The following is a 19,945-nucleotide window of genomic DNA, read 5'->3' on the forward strand; positions in this document are numbered from 1 at the left end:
TACTCATTACTATTGGTAAACAATAAGGTTCAAAGCATTTGTCACTTAAAACATTTTATCTTCATGAAAATATTGGAAGGAAATACAGCAAAATGATAAAACTAGTTCTGTCTTAGGGGTAGGATTACATATGATGGATACTTTGAGTTTTTTTTTTTTTTTAACATATGGTAGATAATTTAATTTTCTGTGTTTAACAAATGTATTTTCATTGAGAGCCTTCTCAGTGGTTGGTATTGTACTGGGAACTGTACAATAGTGAGAAGGAACCAGCGAGGTCCCTGCCCTCATGGATAATTCAGAAGAAATAATCAGCGAAGAAGGAAACAAACAAACAAATTACAGGTCATAGTAGATGCTAGGTGGAAAATGAGCAGAGAGTTAGGTTAGAAAATTAAGAGTGCAGCTAGCTAAGATGGTCACTGAACAGATAAGAAAATAAAATCATAAAGACTATGCATTTTATGTTTTAAGCTTACTTTTCAAAGAACATGAAATATCTTCTTTTTTTTTTTTTTTTAATTTTTTTTTTCAACTTTTATTTATTTTTGGGACAGAGAGAGACAGAGCATGAACGGGGGAGGGGCAGAGAGAGAGGGAGACACAGAATCGGAAACAGGCTCCGGGCTCTGAGCCATCAGCCCAGAGCCTGACGCGGGGCTCGAACTCACGGACCGCGAGATCGTGACCTGGCTGAAGTCGGACGCTTAACCGACTGCGCCACCAAGGCGCCCCTGAAATATCTTCTTGAACTTTTAGTTCAAAGCCTCTGATTTTCAGGTTGTGTTTTACTGTTCATATTGTTCGTAGCTGACATGAAGGCCAGACTATATAATTTTTCTGTTTTGTAAGATTTTTAATAAGTTTAGGAAATTAATACCTTATCAGTGCTAGTACCTACAATGTACCAGTAACTAGTGCTTTACTGTTGAGCTGCATAACACCTTTATGACTAATCTGCATTTAATGGATGTGCTGAATCTTAGAGAGGTCCAGTAATGTGGCCATTATCCTGCTGTCAGTAAGTGACTGAGTATGAATCTGAATTCAGGTCTGTTGACCACCAAAATTCATGCAGCATAGGGTAAATTTTAGTTATGAAGAGGAAGGAGATGACAGTTCCACCTAAGCATGTCTCATTTGTAGCAATAATACTAATATTTAATCTGTCTTTGAGATTTTTCTCTGTAAACTTTTGGTTGGTATACAGGCCCAGTGGTAGCCATTTAAGATGGTTGGTGTCATATTTTCTGAATGATTATTTGTTTGCTAATTATCTTCCTTCCCTGCCCTTCCCCGTGTCTCTAGGATCCTGCATCTGTACCCAATGCAGACAATGCCTTCACATTATTTTATGTGAAATTTCGAGCTGCTGCTCCCAAAGTCAGAGTAAGTCTATTGACGTAAATAGGATATTGCTATGAAGTTTATTTAGCCAGCCCTTTTGAGGCTCTGCTGTATGTAGGACCTTTTGCTAAACCAGGAAAATGAATACAAATGAAAGGTAGGCACTATCTTTCCACATTACAGTAGCATACCTTAGAGGTGCCTTAAGAGCACAGAACAGGAGACACTTAGCTCTTCCCGTGACGCTCAGGGAAGGTTTCTAGGTGAAAGTGATATTTGACCGAAAGGAGCACAGATTTATAGCGGGCTTGAGGGGATTGGTAAGGATGCTTCATGCAGAGAAGACAGCACATAGAGGGATGGTTGTAGCCATACTTATTTTGGCAGAGCTCCCTGTAACTTGTGACCAGAACACAGGACGTTGGTAACGTGTGATGGGGAAAAAAAGACAGGAAAGATGGGAGAGATCGTTTCACAAGGGGCGTCACATGTCATGCCAATTCAGGACAAGCGGAGAGCTAGTGGAGTATTTTATTTTTTTCAAGTTTATCTATTTTGGGAGAGAGCGAGAGAGCACGTGAATGTGTGCAAGTGAGGGGAGAGCAGAGAGAGGGAGAGAGAGAGAACCTCAAGTAGGCTCTGCACTGTCAGCTCAGAGCATGATTCGCAGCTCAAACCCATAGCCCGTGAGCTGAAGTCAGACGCTTGACCAGCTGAGCCACCCAGGCCACCCTGGTGAAGTATTTTAGACAGGAGAATGATTTGGTCAGATTTGCCATTTCTTTAGCTTAAGGATGCTCTTTGAAGATGGATTATGGCGAAGCAAGATTTGAGATAGGGAGGCCTGATCAACAAGGAAGATTTTGCACTAGTCCATGAGAAATAGGGGTTGATTAAGCGGTTGGTAGTATATTCTTGAGGTTGGGAACATGTGCCTTACTTATTCTCCTTAGCACAGTGGCTGGTACTTATGTGCTAAATATTTGTCTTGATGGAGTGATTAGAAATGGAGGGGGTAGAAAGTAGGTCTGTGTGTCAGTATTTACATATTTAATAACATAGCCAAGATACAGTTGACCAGCTGGTACATGTATCTTTTTCCTGTTCCTTGTGAAGATATTAGAAAGAGTAGTCTACTTTTGCTGACTGACTCAGTCCCTTTCTTGTTTCCCTCCCAGAGTTAGTTGAAAGGGGTTTTTTGTTTTTTGAAATAAGAGAAACTTGGTCTTATTTATAGAAGATACAGGAGAAGGGTGGTTCATTGATGGTAAGAGGTTTAGATTGTGCCCGATTGGTTGCTTTTGCTTAGTAGTCGAATACCAGTGGTAAAAATTTGATTAGGAAAGAAATGGTATAGATAGGTGTGATACATAGCTCCGTGGGGTGGGTGAATATAAAATGATTTTATAATTCTCAGTGGCCTTTCTGCTTGCCATTTACTAATGGTAACCAATTAATACATGCGATGGAGTCCTGACATACTAGTGACAGCATAAAATATTTATCTACAAATAACCTTAATGGAAATACAAGGAGGAAGAAAATGGCAAAACTGGACAGAAAATCATAAAAGACTGAATAAATAGTAAACTTATCTTGTTCCTGGTTCAGGAGACTTAATTTTTTAAATGTCAGTTCCTCCTAATATAATTTATTAGTCAAATGTAATCTTAGCAAAAATTCCAATGGAATTTCTTTTTGGATAATGCTAAAATTCATTTGGTATACTAAATAAGCAAGACTAACTAGACAAGAAAAATTTGAAAAATACAGTGATACTGATTCAAGAATTCATCAGTGGATCACTGGAATGGAAAATTCTAGAACTTAGTATATAAATTTCTTAAAGAGGAAGGGTTCTAGTTTTCTACATAGTATTGGGAAGATTTGCTAAGTATTTGGGGAAAAAGAAGTCAGGTCTTCCTTTTATAACATTACCAAAATACACTATCAGTAAACCAAAGAGTTAAATGTAAAAATAAGCAGAAAAAAAAAATAACTAGCAGAAATTACTAGGAAAAAATTATGGAGTAAAAGATTTGTGATATAAAAATTACATTTTCCAGGGCACCTGGGTGGCTCAATTGGTTAAGAGTCCGACTTTGGCTCAGGTCATGAATGGTTTGTGAGTTCAAGTGCTGTTTCGGGCTCTGTGCTGACAGCTCAGAGCCTGGAGCCTGCTTCAGATTCTGTGTCTCCCTCTCTCTCTGCCCCTCTCCAACTTGTGTTCTGTCTCTCTCTCAACAATAAACGTTAAAAAAAATTAAATTTTCTGAATTTTAAACAGCCACAGAAAAACAGAAACTAGAATGTTTCCAACAAATAAGTGTGAGAGGGTTAATATTTTCAATATACTAAGAGTGCTTGTAAGTCAGTAAGAAAGATAAATATCTACTCTAAGTGGCCAGATTACTCAAAGAAAATGCAAACGATTAATAAATATGAGTGCTTGTATAGCCTCCGTGGAGAATACGTGCAGTTTAAGGTTAGCTGGCATTTTTTTTGGTCAAGAAAATGGCAGATTAACAGTCATTGCTTTTGAGGATTTGGTCAGGCAGACAATTCTGCTGATAGGGATATAAATCAGTTCCTTTCTCAGAAACGTTTTAGGAGAATGGAGCAAAAGCCCCTAAAAGTATCTCTTTTGAGCCAGTGTTGGGCGTCCCCGACTGGGAAGTACTTTCTGTTACTGTAGGAGCTTTACCCCGTGGGAGGTGGAAAGTCAAGAGACGGGAGCCAGCTCTCCTGGACTCAGACGACTCCTGGGCAGCTGGCGCCCAGACCCTCTAGTTTCACTCCCAACCACTGGGCTTTTCTTCTCAGGATACAATGTAGATGTCGAACAGAATGTTTGATTTATGGTACATTTGCCGTGGGGGCTGTGAAAGTAATGTTTTAAATAATAATAATAGTGATTCGTTGAGTGTTTACTAGGTACCAGGCACTATGCTAAGGCTTTCCATACATTTTCATCTGATTGTTGAGTAGGATGATGTTTTGAAGTGTTAATTTTTTGAAAGCAGGTTATGAAGCTGAATATATAATTCTAGTTTTTTTTTAAAGAAATATATAGTAACTATAGTATACAAAAAACTGAAAGAATATCTTAAAATATTAAATGTGGTTATTTTGTGGTATTATAGGTGATTTTTATATTTCAGCGTTTTTGAATTTACAGATTTCCTGACATTAGCGTGTATTCGTTAAAATGAGGAAGTAATTAAAAGAAAACTAAAACAAATGTATTTTTAATATATTTTTATTTTGCAGACTATCATTGAACAAATAGAACAGCGATCTGAAAAAATACCTGAGTGAGTACCTAGAATTTCTTTACTTTCCAAATGACCTTCTTCTTGATGTGCTCTTTTTCCAAGTTTATTATGTCCTTCATATTTTCTGAGCAGTTACCTTGCATGCTATGTAAACCTTGCAGCACATTACTTATTTGGGGGAATAAGGTTGTAGATGTGTCTTAGTGAGTTTGCAAGGCATCTCTTTTTCCCATAGCAGGATTTTCTTTTCTTTTCTTTTTTTAAGTTTGTTTATTTTAAGAGGGGGGCGGGCAGAAAGAGAGAGAGGGAGAGAGAGAATCCCAGGCAGGCTCCTCACTGTCAGCAAAGAGCCGAATGCGGGGCTTGAACTCATGAACCATGAGATCATGACCTGAGCCGAAGTTGGATGCTTAACCGACTAAGCCACCCAGGCGCACCAAGCAGAATTTGCTTTTAATTTCAGTAGATGTAAGATCTTTCTCTACTCTTGGGAGATAAATCTTTCTTTAAAAGTTCTAGCTTTTGAACCACAGTTCATTATGGTTTGTTTTTTCTTTTTATACATAAATATTTGTAGTATTTAATGTGGGCAAATGAGAAGTGACCTTACAGCTTTAGGGGTTTGGAAACCACTTCTGGGATTTAAGATCAGATTTAATTTACATACCTGAACTCAGAAGTTTGTATGCCAATCCCATCTGCTTTTCATCAGATACCAGCAACTGCTGAATGACATCCATCAGTGTTACCTTGACCAGCGGGAGCTTCTTTTAGGCCCTAGTATCACTTGTACTGTAACAGAGTTAACCAGCCAGAACAACAGAGATCATTGTGCCTTGGTAAGTTTCTACTAGTTTTGTTTGGTGTTTAAACCTTCCTCTGAGATGTTTTGGTATTCTAGAAGCTACAAGTGGGTAAATAAGTTTTGGTTCCCATATCAACAAACTTAGAGAATTTTTCTTTCAGTTAAGAGAAATCTGGTGTAGTAGTTAGCAGTCAACTTGTCAAAATATTCTCATTTTGATGTATTTTTTGAAGAATGAAGATTCACAAACAAGTATTCCTTTAAAGATGAAGTATCACAGTTTGTGGATTTATACTGACCATTTAGTTTTCACTTTTGCTGCAGAATGCTTTTTTGTTTTGTGACTTTAATTCATACTATAGAAAGATATATAAAGATTTTTTTTTATTAAATACCCCCTCTTCAACTAGAAAAGTAATTTTCATTGTCAAAAGTTTAGAAGACAAAAAATAAAAATGAGCCATGTTTATGTTCGGCAGTAAATCTTTGGAAACCAACCATTTTCTGTTCTTGCATAACTTTTATGAATATATATGCATAATCACATTGCAAATAAGATACTTGCTTCATTTCTAAGTGCTGGAATCATTGTGTGTCTTTAACTGTAGGTGATGTGTGTTTATTTCCTGCAGATTCGCAGTGGCTGTGCCTTTATGGTTCACGTGTGCCAGGATGAGCACCAGCTTTACAATGAATTTTTCACAAAACCAACATCAAAATTAGAGTAGGTGGTACACAAAATCTAACTCTTGGTGTTTTTTTTTTGTTTGCTTTGTTTTTTGTTTTGGAGAGAGAGAGGATGAGAGAGTGCACACACGTGTGCATTGGGCAGAGAGAGCGAGCGAGCGAGAGAGAGAGAATGAGTGAGAATCCCAAGCAGCTTGAATCCCAAGCTCCATGCCGTCAGCTCAGAGCCTGACGTGAGGTTTGATCTCACAAACTGCGAGATCATGACCTGAGCTGAAATCAAGAGTTGGATGCTTCACCAACTGAGCCACCCAGTCTCCCCTACCTCTTGCTTTTAAGATTTAATTTGCTAATAACCATCATGGCTTATTATATTATATGACTATTTAAAAATTAACTGCAGAGGCACCTGGGTGGCACAGTCGGTTAAGTTTCTGACTTTGGCTCAGGTCATGATCTTGCAGTTCGTGAGTTCACGCCCCACATCGGGCTCTGTGCTGACAGCTCAGAGCCTGGAGCCTCTTTCGGATTTTGTATCTCCCTCTCTCTGTTCCTCCCCTGCTCACCCCAGTCTCTCTCTCTCTCAAAAATATGTAAACATTAAAAAATTTTTTTTTAAATGAATAAAATTAACTGCAGAATATTTTAACTTTTGTGGGTGTGTGAACAGAATACTCTTGGGTGGGACAGTACCTTTTTTGAAAAATAAATGCAATTTAAAGGCCAACATGCCTTTATATTTATAATATATTTATGGAGACAATATGGGACGATAGTAAGAATCCTGTATTGGGAGGCGCCTGGGTGGCTCAGTCGGTTAAGCGGCCGACTTCGGCTCAGGTCATGATCTCGCAGTCCGTGAGTTCGAGCCCCACGTCGGGCTCTGTGCTGACAGCTCGGAGCCTGGACCCTGTTTCGGATTCTGTGTCTCCCTCTCTCTGACCCTCCCCCGTTCGTGCTCTGTCTCTCTCTGTCTCAAAAATAAATAAACGTTAAAAAAAAAAAAATTAAAAAAAAAAAAAGAATCCTGTATTGGGAACTAAGTCTTGGCAATCTATATCCCTTTATCTCCACTAAGTATGATAATTCTTTCTAGTTAAAAAATTCTGTGGTTCTAACCAATGAAAGACACTTAAAAATACATACAGTACTTAATACCTTTTCCTTATTTTTCTGAAAGTGTCTTTCTGCCCGTGTTAGTCACTTTTGGTTTTTTCCTATTGGTGATTTTGACTCTTACAAAGGTTCTAACATTATAACTCTTGTACTGAGGAAGAGACAAATTTATCTCATGGTATTGATTAGGTTGATCATTTCTGATGAAATGCTATGTATAGAAGAGCACTATTGACAATATGGAGAATATAGACCATCAAATGTTTAAAATTGTCAAAAATATACTTGTATGTCCAAAGTACTTTTTAAAAAAAATTTTTAATGTTTATTTATTTTTGAGAGAGAGAGAGAGAGAGAGAGACAGAATACGAGTGGCGAAGGGGCAGAGGGAGAGGGAGACACAGAATCTGAAGCAGGCTCCAGGCTCTGAACTGTCAACACAGAGCCCGACACGGGGCTCAAATTCACGAACCGTGAGATCATGACCTGACCTGAAGTCGGGCACTTAACTGACTGAGCCACCCAGGTGCCCCTATGTCCAAAGTACTTTGAGGTTTGTTTATCTAAGTATTCAAGAATTCTGAATTCATCTTTTCTAGGGAAAATGTTATATTTGATTCACAAATGATGTAGAATTTAAAAGGATACTTACAAGGAATATTTGTTATTGTGGACAAGGGACATATATATCAAAGTATTGCTGAAATAAAGTTGTAATAAATTGACATTTGGCTGGGGGCAGCTAATTTGAGTGGCTGCTGAAGACTCCTTATTGATTTCAGCTTTTATTTTTATTAAGAAAATTTTTTTAATGTTTGTTCATTTTTGAGAGACAGAGGGTGAGTGGGGGAGGAGCAGAGAGAGAGGGAGACACAGAATCTGAAACAGGCTCCAGGCTCTGAGCTGTCAGCACAGAGCCTGACGTGGAGCTCGAACTCACAGACCCTGCGTGCGTCATGACCCGAGCTGAAGTCGGATGCTCAACCGACTGAGCCCAGGTGCCCCTGATTTGAGCTTTTATTTATTTATTTTTTTTAATTTTTTTTTTTTTCAACGTTTATTTATTTTTGGGACAGAGAGAGACAGAGCATGAACGGGGGAGGGGCAGAGAGAGAGGGAGACACAGAATCGGAAACAGGCTCCAGGCTCCGAGCCACCAGCCCAGAGCCTGACGCGGGGCTCGAACTCCCGGACCGCGAGATCGTGACCTGGCTGAAGTCGGACGCTTAACCGACTGTGCCACCCAGGCGCCCATGATTTGAGCTTTTAAAGCAAAAACAAAACAAAACAAAACTGCAGTATTATTTTTACCCTTTTACTTCTCATTATGTAATGTTCCTATACACTGTTTTCCAGTAGATTTTTATTTTTATTGGCTAGAAGAAATCAATGATGCCATTTATACTGTTAGAAAATCCTGAAAAGATTATTACTTATAACCATGTTCTATTCTTTCATTGTAGTGAACTTTTGGAGAAACTGTGTGTGTCGTTGTATGATGTCTTCAGGCCCTTGATCATTCATGTTATTCACTTAGAGACTCTATCGGAACTTTGTGGGATCCTTAAAAATGAGGTGCTTGAAGATCATGTACAGAACAATGGTAAATGATAATTTAGAAAATTTCAAGTCTTTTTAATTGTATCTGTGGCTCAGTGAATTTGAAAACCCCCTATCTTCTACCCCACTCACCTGTATAAATTTAATATTTTTATAGCCTGGCTTGATGCCTTGTCCCTTTTTAAATCAAGATGCACCTTACTTTTTGACTAAAGGTACAAATTAAATGGGGAAAGAACTTTAAAATCTGGGAAAAATTAGTAATAAAATAATTACAATTACCTTTCTTTCTGGTATCTGAAATCCAGAGAGAATTGTTGGTTTTGGATTAGGCGTTTCTAATACATTTTTACTAGAATACCTAAAGTCATTGACTATATTGCTCACTCTTGATTTAAAAACAAATTATTTTAGCGTACATACATATGAATAACTTATCTTTTTTGAAATTACAAATAAAAGCAATGCTCTGGAAAGCTCTACTTTAACCATCTGATACGTTCTTTCATACTGTATTTGATTTGATTGTCATTTTCCTAATGGTACTTAGGTACCTTAAAAAAAAACAAAAAACCTTCAAGTGGTTATTTTACTGGCAGAAATTACTGTCTTCACTTTGACTTTGCTCAGGAGACACTATAGGTTTGTTATGCTTCCAGAGTTTCTTATTCTACTGCATTTAGTTCATTCTAAGGTGTGTATTTTCTCATATAGTAATGCCTCTGAGTTAAATGGAGTATTTATGTTATTGTGTAGTGTCTCCAGCGCCCCACCCCTAGGAAAGCTGTTACTGCATCACTGGTTTGTCTTAACACTCTTGGCATCTTAGGAATGAAGAAATTCTATATGAACTCATATTTCATTTTAAATTTCTACTCAGTTTTCTTTGTAGTAACATGAACAAGTCATTTACTGTCTGTGGGACTCAATTTATTTGTAGAATAGGAATGATACCCCAGCTACTAAGCTGCTCTAGCCCTCTCTCAGGATTAGTCCAAAGCTGTATGAGATAACTTTTAAAAAGCACAAAACACCTTAAAATTCAGATTTTATTATTCATGTTAATAATAGAAATATCACAGAGTCCCGGGAAGAAGGTATAAGGGCAAATTTATTTCCCAGCTTTCAATATGAGGAAATTGAAAGAAATTTATTAAATTTTTCTGAGGTCTTTGAATCATACTGAAATAGAATGCGGCCACAGTCCCTGAGGCAAAAACGGTTCCTGCTATTATTAGGCAATTTAGCAATATTTTCGCTTGTTTAAAGAAAGCATTTTTCCAAATATAAAAAGGATGGATGATTACACTTTTTTATCAGCTGAACAACTGGGAGCATTTGCAGCTGGAGTAAAGCAGATGCTGGAAGACGTACAAGAGCGGCTAGTCTACAGAACCCACATCTACATTCAGACGGACATCACGGGCTACAAACCTGCTCCGGGAGACCTGGCGTATCCTGATAAGTTGGTGATGATGGAGGTAGGGGCCCCTTCCTTGATCTCTCCCTCAGTCCCACATACCTTTTGGATGTTTTGTACGAGTGAAGATAGGATTTTTCTTTTTAATTCTCACTCAAGATGTAAAATCAAGATAAACTTGGCCATAAAATCATAGGAAATAACATAAAACAAAAATTGAACAGAAATGATCTGTTCGGTTGTTTTTCCTTCAGGTTGTGTTTTATAATTCACTTCCCTCCCCTTTCTAGGAAATAATGTGTTCTCAAGTTTTAAATTGAATTTGTACTCCTTGTTATTTCTCTCTCTCTTTTTTTAATAAATGGCATAGAAGAGGGTTGATAATGTAGGAGCTACTGTAGTTGATGGTCACATAACCATCCACATGTCATTCCATCTCATAAAAACCCTGGAGGACATCTCCTCAATTACAGTGTTGATGTCCAGTTTATGGTTTGAAGACTTAGATTTATTTCACTGATCATTTATCTCACTGATTTAGTTGCATATGAATATTTTCTTTCAGTGCTGGACAGAGTTTAAATAATGCTGAGGGTATTAGTGCTAAAATAGAATTAGAATCTAGAACCTGTATTATTATTATTATTTTTTGAGAGAGAGGGAGAGAGGGCCTGTGCACACGAGCGGTAGAGGGGGAGAGAGAAACCCAAGCAGACTCTACTTCCTGCATGGCTCGATCCCACTACTATGAGATCATGACCTGAGCTGACATCAAGAGTCAGAGACGGTCAACTGATTGAGCCACCTAGGGAGCCCAGAATCTAGAACTTTCTTAATGTAGGTTTCAAATATAAGCAAAAAGTAGAGTAATACAATGAACTCTTACATAGTATTATCCCAGCTTGTACATGGCCAGTCTTGTTTCACTTAGACCTCCATTACTCCCCCTCCTCATCATTAGTTATTTTTTGAACAAATTCCAAACATTTCATCAGTAAATACTTCAGTAGGTAACTTAAAAAGGTAAGGGCATGTATTACTGTTTGCAGAGAAGTCTTTTTTTCCAGTTCCATTAAAAATAATCAGCATATATCAATGTATAAGCCTAAGGCATATAGCATGATGATTTGATTTACATACATTATAAGATGATTACACAGTAGGTTTAGTTAACATTCATCATCTCATATGGATAGCAATAAAAAGAAATTTCTGTAGGGGCTTCTGTGTGGCTCAGTCGGTTAAGTGTCTAATTCTTGATTTCAGCTCAGGTTGAGATCGAGCCTTGAATCAGGCTCTGCGCTGACAGCTTAGAGCCTTTTTGGGATTCTTTCTCCCCCCGCCTTCCTTTGCTCGTGTGTCACGCTCTGTCTCTCAAAATAAATAAACATTAAAAAAAAAAACCCAGAAATTTCTCTTTGTGATGAGACCTCTCAGGATCTACCTCTCAACAACTTTCCTGTCTATCATAGAGTACTGTTAACTGTAGTTACGTAGTCATGTCATACATCATATTCCTAGTACTTAGTTATCTTGTAGTTGAGAGTTTGTACCTTTTTTGTTTTTATTTTTTAGATTTCACATAAAAGTGAGATGATACAACATTTGTCTTTAACTTATTTCACATAGCATAATGTCTTCAGGGTCTATCCATGTTGTAAATGGTAGGATTTCCTTTTTTTTAATGGCTGAATAATATTCCACTGTATATCTATATCACAACTGCTTTATCAATTTATCCACTGGTGGACACTTAGGTTGTTTCCATGTCTTAGCTATTATGAGTCGCGATGTAGTGAACATGGGAGTGCAGATATCCTTTTGGGTTAGTGTTTTCATTTCCTTTGGATGAATACCCAGAAGTGGAATTGCTGGATCGTATAGTACTTCTATTTTTAATGTTTTGAAGATCCTCCATACTGTTTTCCATAGTGGCCGCATCAATTTACAATCCTACAAACAGAGCACAAGGGCTCCCTTTTCTCCACATCCTCACCAGCATTTGTTATCTCTTATCTTTTTGATGATGGTCATTCTAACAGGCGTGAGATAGTATCTCATTTTGGTTTTAATTTGCATTTCTCTGATGGTTATTGATGTTGACCATCTTTTCATTTACCTGTTGGCCATTTGTATATCCTCTTTGGAAAAACGTTGATTCGGTTCCTTTGCCCATTTTTAATTGGGTTATTTGGGTTTTTTTTTTTGCTGTTGAGTTGTAGGAGTTCTTTATTTTAGATATTAACTCATTATCCGATTTATGGTTTGCAAATATTTTTTGCCATTCTGTAAGTCATGTTTTCACTTTGTTGTGGTTTCTTTTGCTGCGCAGAAGCTTTTTAGTTTGATATAGTCCCACTTGTTTATTTTGGTAAGGGCACTTCTAATTGTAACACAACTGTGATAAAATTATCACGCCTTTATTTTGTAATTAAAAAAATTTTTTTAATGTTTATTTTTTTGAGAGAGAGACAGAGAGCAAGAGAGGGAGGGGCAGAGAGAGAGGGAGACACAGAATCTGAATCAGGTTCCAGGCTCTGAGCTGTCAGTACAGAGCCCAGTGTACGGCTGGAACTCACAAACCGTGAGATCATGACCTCAGCCGAAGTCGGATGCTTAACCGGCTGAGCCACCCAGGTGCCCCCAATTATCACACCTTTTTAAAAGCGGTATAATAATGCTTTAGTGTCATTGAATAGTCAGTTGAACCTAGAATTTTTTCAGATTTACTGTTTTTGTCCCATTTACTTTAGCTTTTTGTGTGGATATTTTATTACTGAACCATTTGAAAGTAAATTATAGGTATCATGAGTCTTCATTTCTGAATTCTTCAATTCTTACTCTCTTAAGAATAAAAACACTTTTGGGTGTCTGGGTGGCTCAATTGTCTTTCGGCTCAGGTCATGATCTCACAGTTTGTGAGATCAAGCCTCAGGTCACGATTTGCACTGACAGCCTGCTTGGGATTCTCTCTCTCCTTTTCTTTCTGCCCCTCCCCTACTCGGTGAGCACGCATGTATATGCTCTCTCTCAAAATAAATAAACATTAAAGAAATGTTAAAAAAAGAAAACATTCTTCACATAATCACATGCCATTTTTACATATACTGTATGTAGTATATTTTCAGATTTCCCCAGTTGTCCTTCAAATGTCTTTCCTAACAAGATCAAAAAATTTAGAGAGTGGGGTCTAGTCAAGGTTACTGCCTCCCCCCACCTGCTTTTTTGTTTTTGTTTTTGTTTTTGTTTTTATGACATTGACTTTTTTGAAGAGACCAAGCTAGTTTTATTGTGGAATGTGCCACATTCTGGATTTGTCTGATTGTTTTCCTCATATTTAGATTCAGATTACACTTTTTTTCTTTTTTTTTCTTTGCACGAATACTACAAGGTTGATGTTGTGTACTTCTTTATCACATCAAAGGCACATAATGTCAGCACGTTCCACAATTGGATAATGTCGTAATTGCTGACTTCATTATAAAAGTGCATTACCTCCTTTGTAATTAGTAATGATGAAATGATATTTAGAGATTATGTGAGTTCCCCAGCATCTTTTTTGGTTATTGCAACCATTAATGATCTGTGTCTGAACCAGTTATTATGTTGGGAGTAGCAAGACGGCAATTTTCATATCGGCCATTTCTTCTACATATATTAGTTGGCAGTCTGCTGTAAAGAATTAATTTCTCAGGGCGCTTGGGTGGCTCAGTCGGTTGAGTGTCCGACTTTGGCTTAGGTCATGATCTTGCAGTCTGTGAGTTCGAGCCCTGCGTCGGGCTCTGTGCTGACAGTTTGGAGCCTAGAGTCTGTTTCCGATTCTGTGTCTCCCTCTCTGCCCCTCCCCCACTCATGCTATGTCTCTCTCTCTCTCTCTCTCTCTCAAAAATAAACAAACATTTAAAAAAAATAAAAAAAAATTAATTTCTCTACTTCCCTTTTTCCTACCCCTGTCCCTTGTACACTAGTGGATTTTTTTTAAAAAGTCGTACTATCTGTTGTCATTATTTTTTTTAAAGCTCAGAATTGTCCCAAATCTGACTAGTGGAGGCCCCTTGAAATAGCTTCTTTGTTCTTTCAACATGTCTCCATAATCCTTGAGGACTTTTTTCTTAAACAGTTTTATCGAATTACAGTTTATAAGCCCTACAATTCACCCATTTTGAGTTTATAATTTAATCATTTTTTAATACATTCATGGATAAGTGCATTCGACACCACTAGTCGATTTTAGACCATTTTTATCATCTCAAAAAAAAGCCTGTACCCTTTATCCATCACCCTCCTCTCCCAGCCTGAGGCAAACACTAATTTCTGTCTGTAGATTGCTCTGTTCTAGACATTTCACATGAATAGAATTATATAATATATGGTCTTTTGTGATGTCTTGCACTTAGTGTGTTTTCACAGGCTATCCATGTTATGTATTAGTACTTCATGCCTTTTATGGCTGGATAATATTCCATGGTATGTACAGACCACATTTTATTTATCCATTCTTTCGCTGATGGACACGTGGGTTGCTTCTACCTGTTGGGTGTTCTGAGTAATGCTGCTGCAAACATTCGTGTGCACATTTTTTTTTTTTTTTTTTTTTTAAACGTTTATTTATTTTTGGGACAGAGAGAGACAGAGCATGAACGGGGGAGGGGCAGAGAGAGAGGGAGACACAGAATCGGAAACAGGCTCCAGGCTCCGAGCCATCAGCCCAGAGCCTGACGCGGGGCTCGAACTCCCGGACCGCGAGATCGTGACCTGGCTGAAGTCGGACGCTTAACCGACTGCGCCACCCAGGCGCCCCCCGTGTGCACATTTTTATGTGGGCACGCGTTTCATTTCTCTCCTGTATACTGCTAGGAGTAGGGTTGCTGAGTAGTATAGTAATTCCACGTTTAATCATTTGAAGAATTGCTAGGTTGTTTCCAAAATGGCTGCACCAGTTTCCATTCCCACGAGCAGTGCATAGGGGTTCTGATTTCTTCACTTACTTGCCAGGTCTTGTTAGTATTTGACTTTTTGATTTCAGCCATCTTGTTGGGTATGAAGTGGTATTTCACTGTGGTTGTGATTTGCATGTTATCCTTGCATCATTTGTTGTCCCAGCATTCTGTCCAGGTGTTCCACCATCATGTGTTGAAAGGCTTTTCTTTCCTATTGGCCCCCTTACTGCAGTCAGTTGCTCATAGATTTTTTTGTTTTATTTCTGAACTCTCAGTTGATCTTTATATCTATTTTTATGTATCATACTGATTTGATTATTTTGTAATAAATTTTGAAATCAGGAAGTATGAATTCTCTTGCTTTCTTCCCTTTTCAGGTTGTTTTGACTGGTTTTGGTCCATTGCATTTCTATATGAGTTTTAGAATCAACTTGTCAATTTCTACAAAGAAATCAGCTGGGATTTGGTTAGGCATTGCCTTGTATCTGTCGATTAATTTGAGGACCATTGCCGTATCAACAGTGTTAAGTCTTCTAATTCATGAACATGGGATATTTTGAAATTATTTGGATCTTTTTAAATTTCTTTCAGTGATATTTTACAGTTTTCAGAGTATAGCTTTTACACTTATTTTGTTAAATTTATTCCTAAGTATTTTATTCTTTTTGATGCTAATGTAAATGGAATTGTTTTTTTTTTCTTTTTTCTTTTTGGAGAGAGAGCGAGGGAGAGGCAGAGAGAGATTGAGAGAGAGAATCTTAAGCAGGCTCCACACTCAGTGTGGAGCCGACGTGGGGCTCAATGTCATGACCCTGGTATCAGGACATGAGCCAAAATCAAGACTCAGATGCTTAACCAACTGAGCCACCCAGCCTCCCCGGAACTATTTTTTTTTTTTTTTAAATGTTTATTTTCTTGTTTTGGAGAGAGAGAGTGTGCGTGCAAGTGGAGGAGGGGCAGAGAGAGAGGGAAAGAGGGGATCCCAAACAGGCTCCACACTATCAGCACAGAGCTCAACGTGGGGCTTGAACTGATAAGATCATGACCTGAGCTGAAATCCAGAGTTGATTAACCAACTGAGCCACCCATGACCCACCAGTCCTATTTTCTTAATTCCATTTTTTGATTGTTCATTGCACGTGTGTAGAAATATATTTCATTTTTATGTATTGATCTTGTATCCTGTAACCTTGTTGGACTAGCTTATTGTAATAGTTTTTTAGTGGATCCCATAGGATTTTCTATATGTGTGTGTAAATATATATACACGTATTTATGTACCTAAGATCATGTCGTCGGCAAATAGAGATAGTTTTACTTCTTTTTTTCCAATCTTAATGCCTTTTATGTATTTCCCTTGCCTAATTGCCCTAGCTAGAATGTCCGATACAATGTTGAATTGAAATGGTGAGATGATGGGGCACCGGGGGGGCTCAGTCAGTTAAGTATCTGACTCTTGATTTTGGCTCAGGTTTGTGGGATTGAGTCCCACGTCGGACGCTGTGCTGGCAGCACAGAGCCTGCTTGGGATTCTCTCTCTCTCTCTTTCTGCCCCTCCTCTGCTTGTGTTCACTCTCTATCAAAATAAGTAAATAAGCATTAAAAAAAAAAAGAAATGGTGAGACCATATATCCTTGTCTTATTCCTGATATTCAGGGAAAGCAGCCAGTCTTTTCACCATTTAGTATGATGTTACCTGTGAGTTATTCATACATGCCCTTTATCAGGTTGAGGAAGTTCCCTTTTTTTTTTAGAGAGAGAAAGTGCCAGCAGGGGAGGGCAGAGGGAGAGAGAGAGAATTTTAAGTAGGCCCTATACTCAGTGTGAAGCCTGATGGGGGCCTCATTCCCACGACTCTGACATCGTGACCTGAGCTGAAATCAAGAGTCTGATGCTCGACTGACTAAGCCACCCAGGTGCCCCGAGGAAGTCCCTATCTGTTCCCAGTTTCTTGAGTGTTTTTATCATTAAATAGTGTTGCTTTTTGTCAGATGCTTTTTCTGCAAGTATTGGGATGATCTAGTGATTTTATTCCATTAATCAATTTTTGAAGTTTAAACCAACCTTGCATTCATTCCTGAGTTAAACCCCATTTGTTGTGTTGTGTAATTCTTTTTATATGTTTCTGGATTCAGTTTGCTAGTATTTTGGTAAAGATTTTTGTATCCATATTCATAAGAGATACCGGTGGGTGGTTCTCTCTTCTCTTGATATCGTTGTCTGGTTTTGATAATCAAGGTAATACTGGCTTTGTCAGTTGAGTTGGAAGTATTCCCTCTTCTATTTTTTGGAAGAGTTTGTGAAGAATATTGGTGTTAATTTAAATGTTTGGTGGAATTCAGTGGTGAAGCAATCTGGGCTTGACTTTTCTTTGTGGGTAATTTTTTTATTCAGTCTTTTCACTTATTGTGGGTTTATTCAGATTGTCTGTTTCTTGAATCAGTTTTAGTAGTTTGTATTTTTCTAGGAATTTTTCCATTTCATGTAAGTTACTTAATTTGTTGTTATACAGTTGCTCATTGTTGTTACATTTACATTTTTTATTTCTGTAAGGTCAGTATTACTGCTCCCTCTTTGTATGTGATTCTGGTAATTCCAGTCTTCTTTCTTTTTATCTTGGTCAAACTAGATTCTTTGCTTTCTTGCACAAGATGACCCAGGTACTTAACGTTTTACATTTCTTGCCCTAGACCTGGAATCACCTGTTTCTCTAAGAAGTTTTGGTTTTCTTAACGGGAGGACAGTCGTATTTAGAACTCAGGCTCTGAGTGCTAGGTGTTTTCATTGCTAGCGGTGGATGTCATTATTCCTAACCCCTTTTACAGGCCAGAGGCAGAAAAAAATACAACTTTAAATATCATGAATTTATACTGAAACCTCCAATTCAAATCCATTTCTATAGGGTTCTTCTTCACTTTTCCCCATTCCATATTTGTTTCTCCGTTCTCTCACAAAAGAAATTGTGACTTCCTATATACCTTCCATTATTTACTCATTTGCTCCAAGTTACACATACTCAAAAATAGTTTGAGTGACACCACTAATACCATAACTAACAAGAAACTTATTAAATTCAAGGTTTTTTGTACTTCTTTTGGTCCTTAGATTATATCCGACCGAGATACACAATCAGATTACTTTCAAACTTAGACCTTTGATTCTAACTATAGATCTGAAGATTTTAAACTGAGAGCTAATCTCTTTAGACTCGGATTTTGCCCATGTAAGGTTGCCATTTGCATGGCATAGGGAAACTGTAGAGTCCGACAGATCTAGGTTCAAATTCTAGCTGTTCTGATCAGTATCTGTTACCTAGTTTCTGTGAATATGTTATTATTTGTGAAGTAGGTTTAACAGTACTGACTGTGGAGGTTTGTTGTGAGAGTAGAGATAATGGGTAGAAAGCACTTGACCTACTAGTCATACAGTAGACATTGGCTGTTATTTTATAACCTTGAAGTATTTAAAAACAGTATTTGACTGTTTTTAAAAGTCTTTAATTTATTTAATAAACAATGATGAAATATATAACTGATCAGTTAAAAAAATTTTTTGTAATTTTTTTAAGTTTTTAAATTTATTTTGAGATAGAGAGTGTGAGCAGGGGAGGGGCAGAGAGAGAGAAAATCCCAAGCGGGCTCTGCACTGACAGCACAGAGCCGGACATGGGACTCAAACTCACAAACTGTGAGATCATGACCTGAGCCAAAATCAAGAGTTGGATTCTTAACCGACCGAGTCACCCAGGTGCCCCCAAATTATTATTATTGTTATTTTTTAAATTTTAGTTTCTTCCCAGCTGTATTGAGATAGAATTGACATATAACATTGTATAAGTTTAGGGTGTAACAAATCAGGAGACTATAGATGCTGGAGAGGATATGGAGAAACGGGAACCCTCTTGCACTGTTGGTGGGAATGCAAATTGGTGCAGCCACTCTGGAAAACAGTGTGGAGGTTCCTCAAAAAATTAAAAATAGACCTACCCTATGACCCAGCAATAGCATTGCTAGGAATTTACCCAAGGGATATAGGAGTACTGAGGCATAGGGATACTTGTACCCCAATGTTTATAGCAGCACTCTCACCAATAGCCAAAGTATGGAAAGAGCCTAAATGTCCATCAACTGATGAATGGATAAAGAAATTGTGGTTTATATACACAATGGAGTACTACGTGGCAATGAGAAAGAATGAAATACGGCCCTATGTAGCAACGTGGATGGAACTGGAGAGTGTGATGCTAAGTGAAATGAGCCATACAGAGAAAGACAGATACCATATGTTTTCACTCTTATGTGGATCCTGAGAAACTTAACAGAAACCCATGGGGGAGGGGAAGGAAAAAAAAAAAAGAGGTTAGAGTGGGAGAGAGCCAAAGCATAAGAGACTCTTAAAAACTGAGAACAAACTGAGGGTTGATGGGGGGTGGGAGGGAGGGGAGGGTGGGTGATGGGTACTGAGGAGGGCACCTTTTGGGACGAGCACTGGGTATTGTATGGAAACCAATTTGACAATAAATTTCATATATTGAAAAAAAATAAGTTTAAGGTGTACAAGGTAGTGGTTTAATGTATGTATATAATGTGAAATGTTTATCAGAGTAAATCAGTTAACATCCATCACTTCACATAGTTACATTTTTGTGTGTACGTACATAGTGAGACCTTAAAAAATCTATTCTCTTAGCAACTTTCAAATGTACAATACAATATTGTTAACTGTAGTCACCATTACTGTGTATTAGATCCCCAGGACTTATTTATCTTGTTCTGGGAGTTTGTGCTCTTTGACC

The 19,945-nt window shown here is 37.9% G+C and overlaps 1 protein-coding gene across 4 annotated transcripts in view; it reads left to right on the top strand.

The window, feature by feature from the left end:
- Nucleotides 1–19,945, top strand: part of COG3 (component of oligomeric golgi complex 3) — a 72,710-nt gene that overhangs the window by 15,709 nt on the left and 37,056 nt on the right. For all 4 annotated transcript variants that reach the window (XM_086711813.1, XM_086711811.1, XM_086711812.1 and 1 more), the window contains exons 8-13: nucleotides 1,309–1,389; nucleotides 4,618–4,661; nucleotides 5,335–5,461; nucleotides 6,060–6,151; nucleotides 8,694–8,833; nucleotides 10,111–10,271. In XM_086711813.1, the coding sequence (XP_086567939.1) occupies nucleotides 1,309–1,389; nucleotides 4,618–4,661; nucleotides 5,335–5,461; nucleotides 6,060–6,151; nucleotides 8,694–8,833; nucleotides 10,111–10,271 (645 nt within the window). The remainder of the gene's footprint in view (nucleotides 1–1,308; nucleotides 1,390–4,617; nucleotides 4,662–5,334; nucleotides 5,462–6,059; nucleotides 6,152–8,693; nucleotides 8,834–10,110; nucleotides 10,272–19,945) is intronic.

The sequence above is a fragment of the Puma concolor genome, chromosome A1 (genome assembly GCF_028749965.1).
Source record: "Puma concolor isolate L17-30 chromosome A1, mPumCon1.1.hap2, whole genome shotgun sequence".
Lineage (NCBI taxonomy): Eukaryota > Metazoa > Chordata > Mammalia > Carnivora > Felidae > Puma > Puma concolor.